The sequence below is a fragment of the Pteronotus mesoamericanus genome, unplaced genomic scaffold (genome assembly GCF_021234165.1).
Source record: "Pteronotus mesoamericanus isolate MK-2021 breed Mesoamerican mustached bat unplaced genomic scaffold, CSHL_Meso_final contig_192, whole genome shotgun sequence".
Taxonomy (NCBI): Eukaryota; Metazoa; Chordata; class Mammalia; order Chiroptera; family Mormoopidae; genus Pteronotus; species Pteronotus mesoamericanus.
This window is the reverse complement of record NW_026555082.1, coordinates 2,477,687-2,486,555: the sequence shown is the minus strand read 5'-3', so window position 1 is coordinate 2,486,555 and position 8,869 is coordinate 2,477,687. Positions and strand designations below refer to the sequence as shown.

The 8,869-nt window shown below is 47.3% G+C and overlaps 1 protein-coding gene and 1 non-coding gene across 2 annotated transcripts; both read right to left on the bottom strand.

The window, feature by feature from the left end:
* Positions 1 to 247: 247 nt before the first annotated feature.
* EIF5 (eukaryotic translation initiation factor 5) lies at positions 248 to 8,604 on the bottom strand. The gene is made up of 12 exons (XM_054567767.1): positions 8,538 to 8,604; positions 8,203 to 8,403; positions 7,260 to 7,539; positions 7,069 to 7,150; positions 6,448 to 6,620; positions 6,006 to 6,117; positions 5,081 to 5,226; positions 4,692 to 4,850; positions 4,202 to 4,363; positions 3,718 to 3,882; positions 3,012 to 3,146; positions 248 to 2,466 (listed from the first exon to the last, which is right to left on the bottom strand). Exons 3-12 carry the CDS (start codon positions 7,329 to 7,331, stop codon positions 2,377 to 2,379), a joined length of 1,296 nt encoding a protein of 431 aa, XP_054423742.1. The 5' UTR covers positions 7,332 to 7,539; positions 8,203 to 8,403; positions 8,538 to 8,604; the 3' UTR covers positions 248 to 2,376.
* On the bottom strand, positions 5,614 to 5,739 carry LOC129066257 (small nucleolar RNA SNORA28). Its single transcript, XR_008528685.1, has one exon. It is a non-coding gene; the product is annotated as a small nucleolar RNA SNORA28 (small nucleolar RNA).
* Positions 8,605 to 8,869: the final 265 nt, after the last annotated feature.

The window sequence follows — 8,869 nt, the reverse complement described above, 5'->3', positions numbered from 1 at the left end:
CATAAAGGTTCCATAAAATCCGATTAGGGCAGATTTCTCACCTGTACTCAAGTTGCAGGATAGAAACACAGACCCAGAAAGGCCACTGACCCCAGGTAATAAGCAACATCTGTTTTGAGAGCAGGGCTGGCAACGGCGGAAGGCAAAGTTCAACACAAATACAAAGCAGCAGCTACAAAACAGGGCGGACTTCACAATATCTTACGAAAATCTAGGTTAATTTTAACATTAAAGCAGAGACAAAATGTAATTTTAATATTGTTTTAATCAAGTAAAGTAGCTCTTTGAAACAGGAAATTTTAACAGTTGAATAGAGCAAAGTGAAGAATTACTCTATTAGGATAGCCTCTGTGAATAAAATTTTTATGTGGATTTGAGTCAATTGTAAATTTGGCACCAGACTGAACACAGGTCTAAGTCAAAATTTTCTCTTTAGTGTTTAGAAGCCCTGAACATCTTTTCCTTCAGATCAAGGAAAAAAAAAAAAAGGAAAGGAAGTCAACCTCTAAATCAGAACCTCATTAGCTCGACACTGTATATTCAGTACAACGTGGCCTGGCCCCCAATACCTCCTAGGAAATCCCAAATGATGAAAGCAAACTGGCCTAGGCCAACAATTTGGAACCCAGGTGAAATGACAATTTGCAAAAACCTCTTTGGTGCAACACAGCACATTCCCTCCAGGTGTGGTGGCTTTTGCTTCACTCTCATCAAAATCTATCAAAAGCCAGCTGGAGACCAAATTGCTCTCTCTCCAGTAAAATTACTAATTTCTTAAAATACCAAACTAACAAAATTTTATTATACCAAATGTTTGTATAATTTCAATGTGAAAAAACTTTTACATACATTTGTCAGGGTCTCATAACCCAAGAAGGATCACAGAGATGAGTGACATAAGCCTGTGCCCCGCATTAAAACCGACCCCCACGGTCCTTGATTTCCACCGTGCGCTTTTAATAGAAAGGGATAAATGCAACAAGTTTTTACTTTAAAAAAATGATTTCTCATATAGACCCCGAACCCATAACAACTAAGTTCAGATCAGCTAATTGGGCAGAATTCACAAGGAAGTTATTTCTAAACCTAAAGTCCAGGACGGGCCGGGCCAGGCCTGGTCACCTGCATTCAGTGGCCGTCACCAAAACTTCAGAGGAGTGTCTGATTATATTCAATGTGAAACAAAAGACACCCCAAGTCTCCCACCGAAGTATAGGCTGACTTAAAAGTACAATTTTAGTTTTCTTTTTAAATAACACATTTTGGGAGACCAAAAAAAAAAAAAAAAAAAAAAAATCAAGTTTGAGACATAGCAACACTGATTTCGACAAGATAGCAACCAAAACCTGTGTGTTCAAATGTAAAAGACATTGAAGAATAAGCCACAGTATTGGGGAAAATCCACACTGAACAAAAGATACAGTATTTCTCAACGTTTTCAAATTGTAATTTAAACCGTAAGAGTGAAAGCTGAAAAATTATGCTGTTTTTGCTAGAGATTAAGTGCACCTTTTCCTTCTTCCCCCAAATAAAATCATAGGACTTACTATTTAATCATACCCCAAAGCTTGAGTTTTCTCTCAGCATAAAGCAACAGTCACATACACATAAAAACGCTTGTCTGTTAATGCAGTAATTCCCCTGGCTCATCCAACTTGCAATGCATATGACTTTAAAAGACTACAACTTGGGGCAAGTGTATGCCAACTGAAAAAAAAAAAAAATTCAAGTTTTAAAACCTGCTTTTAAAATTCTTTGCAGGGCACTTGGGCCCTTTTCTCTCGGTAAGAAGGGGTTGCACTGTCCACCCTGGCATGGTAGGGATGTATGTTGCCAGATGGCAACTTGAGGGACCAGAGAGAAAACTTAAAAAAGTACTGTATTTCTTAATGGCTGAATAAAGTAATTACAAGTAAGTTCATGTTTACATTCTGCTGAAGACCTCTTCACAGTCTCAGCACCTAGCAGTTTCTAACAGGCTCCAGGAATCCGATCAGGTTAACTGATAGCACGATGTTTTTTAGAGGAGCCAACTGTTTCAGCTGAAGTCATTCAAAGACAAAAATCTGAAGAATGACCAAAATCAAATGTTTATTTTTATAACTGTATAAATGTGACCCAAATGTGTCCACCACTAATTTTTCAAAAAGAAAACATGCTATAAATAAGCAAACTACATCTGCTCACTGATATGTGTATGGACTCCCGAGATATCTCGTTGGGCTTAATTACAGACCACTCACAGCAATACGTTTTTAGCAGAAAGTGTAGCATGATGTTAAGCCTTTTAAGCTTTTGCACATACATGTTGCACTTCTGGCTGATGATGCAGAAAGATTCTCAGCATTACAGTTAAGCTGGGCTGCACCCACCCATTTAAATGGCATCGATATCAATGTCATCGTCCTTGTTATCAGACTTCACAGCTTCAACTTTCGGCACATTGGCAGTCTTCGAATACACCACCTGTCAAAACAAACGGTTGGGGTTTTTTTCCATTGAACGTCAATCTTTATGCTAAGTAAACAAAGAAGGAATATTAACCCTGGGCAGGTAGCTCAGTTCATTACAGTGTTGTCCCCAATACACCAAGTTTGTGGGTTTGATCCCTGGTCAGGACACGTAAGTGGAATAGTAAATCAACGCCTCTGACCCTAAAATAAGCACACTTTTTCAATTAATAAAAAGACAAGACAATCACCTAGATGTAGCCTTCATTCTTCATATAAATTTTTTGCGGGGGGGGGGGCCTCTTTCCCCAATTCAACAGTATGTTCATTTTTACAGACCACTGGCACCTCTACACACAACGTGCATTATTTGAATGAACCTTACATTCAAAACGCAGGCAGACATTTGGAATCCCATCTGGGGATATGACTTTCACTGCACTTTGAGGATTTCCCAAATCACCTAGACAGTGTCTCATTGCCTGAGTCGCCCAAGCCCGCCATCTCACAATTCTCAAGCACCCGCTGCGGGCGCCAAGCTGCACCCCCCTCGGGGCTCACCTCAATGTTCTCATCTTCGTCGTCGTCGTCACCACCGGAGGATTCCTCCTCCGCTTCCTTCAGCCACTTTATAAATGGTTCTGCTTTGACACGAATCTCTTTGGCAAGTTCTTTTGAGACGTATTTCTTTGAGGCCTGAAAAACAGTAGGTACAATTTTTAGTTGGAGAAATTAAAAAGTCATAATTTGAATTGTTTATATAGTTGCTCAAACTGAGCTCTTCAAGGGAACTGAGTCATACCATAACCTTGAACCCTCACCAAAACACTTGCATTCAATAAGAAAAGCACTTAAGAGTCCAAGTAGCTTCTTGTCATCACCAGCAAGCTGCCGTGGCGTGAAATCCCCTACAGGTCACATGAGGCAGGCAGAGCACCTGTGTTTTCTAAGAGATCTTACTTACTCATTTTGAAAGAAGAGAAGGGAGAAAGAGAGGTAGAGAAACACGGGCTGCCTCTCACAGGCCCCCAACTGGGCACCTGGCCTGTAACCCAGGCACCGCGCAGATGGGGAACTGAACCAGCGACCTTTTTGGTTCGCAGGATGGTGCTCAGTCCACCGAGCCACACCAGCTGGTGCGCTGCTGAGCTTTCATGCAGAAAGAGTAGTTATCAGTAGTTAACTTATTCCAAAGAGCAAGACAACAAAAAAAAAATCCAAAGCCCAGCTCTTCTGGTCTTGAAGAGCCCGTTTACACAGCCCCCACCTTCTCCGACCAGCTGATGATGACCTCCTCCTCCAGGAGGTCCGCGTCGTACATCTCCTTCAAGATGTGCGGGATCTTGGCGATGAGCTGCGCTTGATGCATTGCCACCACACACTCCAAACCATGAAGGAGGTACCGCTGGGCTTTTTTGTTGTTGTGACAAAACTGCAAATAGATTTTTTTCTGTGTTAACAAGCTCTCACAGATATCCTAAGTTGACAATTCTAATATGCAAGTATATTCACTGCCTTAGCATTGTTCCTTAAAGTTATGGCCCCACAACAATGGTTCAAATAGGTTGACACACAGAAAGCTAACATTACTTCATCTGTAAGAGGCCATCTGCAGTTCTTACATTCTCACATGCTTGTAACGTCAATTATCTCCATTTTCAGGATGACAGAGAACAAATGGGCACGAGGTTAAATTGATGTTTCCAAGGTCACACAGCCATAACCTCATTTATGAATCTAAAACTGCTTACTCGTAGGAAATGGCGCCTGTATTTCTTTATCTGTTCTCTAATCTTCTCATTAAAAAGAACTTCTGTCAAAACAAGAGGGCCCATAGCTTTTACATCCAGTCTTTCTGCTTCAGCAACAATTTCTTTGTCTGATGAGTCAATAATACCCTCTTCTTTCTTTTTCTGCAAATAAAGGGAATTCAGTCAAAGGGATGCACGTTTTGTTGTAGACATACCAATTAGCCCCCACTCGCATGAACATTTCCCCTAGTGTGACAGTTCTAAGATTTCTAAATGATCGACAGCTGCCAAAGAACAGTGCCTGGGAACACGCTAAAAAAAATTTGAATAAACAAATAGAAAAAGTAAAAGCAAGCCTTGCATTTGAATATTCAAGACAGTGTGAAAAAGTTACTTGCCTACTATCAGCTTTAAATAATAAATATCTGCAAGACCTGAGGTCAGACTGAAACTGATTTTATTGATCACCGCTCTTGAAGCAAATGTTTACCTTAACAAAATCAAACAGGATATTGACCCGTTCTTCAACAGTCCTTTCCAGATCATCACTGAGCGTCAGAACTTTCGCATGGTCACTGATTTCATCCATCCTGCGCCTTTGAGCTTCCTCGGTTGTATCTTCCCCCCAGTCATCATCCTCTTCTTCCTCCTGTTTAAAAGAGCAAAGATGCTTGGCAAAAGGCCTTAAAAATGTAAAAAATGTTTGATTTCTAGTCGGGTAAATGCCATCAAGTTCATTTTCCACTAAGCTGGATTCACCTACATTCAGGCACCCCCACCTGAAACCCCGAGTGCTGCTGTTACGTTATTTCTGCTCACTATAATCAAATATATTGTGCACAGTCCGAATGCCTCCCACGCCATCAACCCTGCACTTACATCAGCATGTGGAGGGGGACTGATTTCACTTGGTGGTGGCGGTGGCGGCGGTGTCTCGCTGCTGGATACAGAGCCATTTTCCTTGTCTTTGCCCTTCCTATTTTTCTTTTCCTTTTCTTTCTTTCCTGTACCACTGTCACTATTCTCTACAGGGAAACAAAAAGGAGACCTTTAGTACCCCAGCTTACTTTGTACATTTCCAGTTGTTAACATTTAAAACCCTGCCCTTTTGCTTTTAAACCCTCCTCTCAGAAGACCACAATCACAGTGCTACCTAAAACATCAAGAGGATTCACAGACCAAATTCATTCACTGTATTTCATAGGAAAAAACTCAGATTAAGAGTGGCAAGTCCTGAAATATTAATGGTATTAATTTTGGGTTGGAGTAAAAAAAAAAACAAAACAAAAAAAAAAAATGAGGGGACGACCCAGAAGACCCAGCAGTGAAGGCTGGCATTCATGACCCCTTCCCATCATTCACGAACTTGAACAAGGGCACTGCTCAACTGCCCTTGAACCATCAGCGGGAGCACTGTCTAAGTCTATATAATGGCTTGTCTCATGGAGGAGAGAGTGCCGGAATAGGTCAGACTCTGTTACTATAGCAAGCTCAAATTGTGTCAGACAGTTTTGATCATCTGCCACAGAGTGTTGCTTGCAATGCTCTGAAGTCACTTAGGTTTAATAAGCTAAGCCCCCTGCCAATTTACAAAATAGTATTCCAAAAGGAGAGTCTTCAAGGGGATCTGCCACTATTTCTTTTATAATACCTATTTCACCCGTCGTAAGACGTTATGTTTTCACTAAGCGTGACAAGAGAATTATAAATTCCTCACGTGTTATATAACAACGAAACTCCCATTTCATTTCCAATAATCAGTTGCTTTACACTAAGATCTTAGAAGTTCACCACGAAGACTTACCAGGTGGGTTTTTGAGAATGAATGTGCAGAGTTTATGATGCGTGTCAAGCATGCCTCGGTAACCACAGGCTTTACATGAATTACCTATCGTTTGCTTCTTTGGATTGACATGCTGCCAAAAAAGTAAAAACAAATATGTCATCCATAATACATGAAAACTCTGTGAGGAACAAGTATAAAAGTGACCAACGGAGATCATATAACTACAACACCAGCTTAACATACTAAAGAGTTTCTCCAGAGTGATCTACTCTAAAACAAACAAACAAACAAAAAAAAACCCCAGTATGTAAACATATTCAAAATTTGTAGGTTTTGTGTTTATTTCCAACTAAGTCTGCACTGCCTTGTCAAGAACATTATTTGGTGTTTATCACCGGACTGATCACAGAGACAGGTACACAGTTTCTTCTTCTGTTGACGAAACCTCCAAGGAACTCACCAGCTCCGTTTCAGGGTTCTCACACTCGGGACAGAGAACGAATTTCTTGATGAAACCATCCAACATGTCTTGCAGCTTATTCGCCTCATGCGATCCATTGACAATGTAACGGTCATTCTTAACATCAAACTGGGTCTGTGCTCCCAGCTCACAACCAAAATATTTGGTGGGATCTATTTCGGAAAAAGGAAGTTTAACTACAGTTAACTCAGCCACGTTTATACAATTATCCTCTAAACGTTTGTAAATTTTGGGGTTTAAAAATGTGCTGCCTGGGCCTGGCAGGTGGCTCAGTTGGTTCCCCAACTGAGCGACTCCCCAAGCACGAGGAGGTTCCGGGCGTAATGCCCGGTCAGGGCACCCACAGGAGGCAACCGATGGATGTTTCTCTCGCTCCCTTTCTGTTATCAATAACAACATATTCTCCACTAAGGACCTAAGAAAAAAGGTGTTGCTGGGGCGGTTTTTGCACTAACTGCAACCGATCAGCTGGCTTTACATCAAGGCTCCACTTAACCCTTAAGCTAAGCCGCACACAGTCCACACCAGAGCCGCAGATGCAAGGCGGTCGCACCGCAGCGACGCCGCGCCGTCCCGACTTCTCCAGGAGGCATTACTTACACGTTGGAGGCCGATTAAGCGCCTTTGCAACGTCAACCATGTTGACTATAACTGTCTTGATTCCATTTCCTTTGCCCTCAACCTAAAGGAAATAAGAATTTAATTTCGCACTGTCTACCCAAGACACGCGATCTTTTAAAAACTACGAAGAGCGCTTAGCACTTGCTATGGAAACGAGGATGGGTTACCACCTTGGCAATCAGACGGGGCATCTTGTAGCGATAGAACTGGTCTGACACGCTGCGGTTGACGTTGACAGACATTTTGGCTTATTAGTGGCTTTATCAATAAGATGAAGAGCTCTTTGATTGCAACTTTTTGGTATCTTCTGTCTGGAGAAGAAGGGATGACATAAACGACTGCAAGAGTTCTCGGTCTCTGACATGAAAAAGTTTTCGCCACTGAGGCTGTAAGCTCCTTGCTTGGACGCTATGTTTCCCCAATACAGGTACCAATGGCTGCGCAACAGCTCTGCAAGAGAGGGGAGAGCCGGGCCCGCGGTCAGCGCGCCCGCGCCGAGGCCGCCGCGCCGGCCGCGCCCGCTCAGCCTCCCCCCGCGCCGGGCGCGCTCGGCGCCCCGCCCCCGCGGCGCCCCCGGCCGGGCCGGGCCGGGCCCCAGCCCCGCGGCGGCAGGCGTACTTCGAACAGGCACTCCCAGCACAGCTGGGACACGCGCTCCCAGCGCGAGCGGCCCTGCTCTTCGGGCCCCGGCCGCGCTCCCTGCGAACCGTCGCTCGACCTCCGCTCCCGCCCCCGCGCGCCGCCGGCCGCGGAGCCGCGGCCCGGCGAGGCCACGGCTGGGCGGCGGGAGGACTGGGCCGCGGCCGCCCCGCCCGCCATCCGCGGGGGCTGGGCCAGGGCACCGCCGGGCCGGGGAAACGAAACCGGCCGCCGGGCGCCGGCCGCCGCCCCCGCCGCGCCCCGCCCCGCGCGATGACTCACAAATGCAGCACGGAGGCCGGGCCCGGCCGCGCGGCGCGCTCCCGCGGGGCGGGGCGGGGGCGGGGAGCGGAGCGGGCCCGGGGAGGGGGCGCCCGCCGCCCGCCCGCCGCCCGAACTGCGCCACACGCGCCGGGTCACGCGGCGCGCCGCCATCTTGTGCGGCCGCCATCTCCCCGCCGGCCCGCGACTCACCGTTTTCGTCAAATAAAGACATAAACCCAACGCTGCTCGCCCGGGACTGGGATGAAGTGAGGCGCGTGCGAACCCGGGTCCGAGGAGGGGCGGCGGAGAAGCGCAGCGAGCAGCGGCCGGGCAGGCGCCGCCGAGCAGCGGGGAGGGGCTGTCCCAGCGACGTCCGGGGTCCACACCCTTCAGCGCCCGGGGCCTGGCGACCTGGCGCGGAGAGACGGCGCCGTGAGCCACAGGCGTTGGGGCGCCTTCCCCGCCAGCCAGCGGCCCGCGGGGGTCGAGGGGGCGGGGATGACTGGGGAGGGGGCGCGGGGCCGCCACCTCACCACCGGACTCACCTCTGGAATGTTCTCGCTCTGACTGAACAACGCCGCCGCCGCGCTCAAGCTACCCTCGACCCCAGTGCCCGCCCCCCGCGCCAGGCGGTACAGCCCATTGGAGGGAGGGCCGCCCGAGCTCGCCTGTCATTGGCGTGGACCCCGCGTCAATCGCGTCTGTGCCCGCCCCTTCTGCTTCCTGAGGCTCCACTCGCCGCCTCAGCCGGCCCCCCAGCCCCGGGTCCCCGCTTCCTTCACCTGCCCTCCCCACCCCCGCGTTTCCCAGAGGCCTTCGCGGCCTCGCGAGAGAGGAAGCGCCGCGGAATTGGGGGCGGCTCGGCGGCGCTTTGTCG

Excerpts from the sequence above, each read along its gene's own strand:
- EIF5 (XM_054567767.1), bottom strand. The coding sequence starts at position 7,331 with ATGTCTGTCAACGTCAACCGCAGCGTGTCAGACCAGTTCTATCGCTAC. Across the intron at positions 4,851-5,080 it reads GTCCCCCTCCACATGCTGAT|GAGGAAGAAGAGGATGATGA; the intron begins GTAAGTGCAGGG and ends TCTTTTAAACAG. Across the intron at positions 4,364-4,691 it reads TCCTGTTTGATTTTGTTAAG|AAAAAGAAAGAAGAGGGTAT; the intron begins GTAAACATTTGC and ends CTTTATTTGCAG.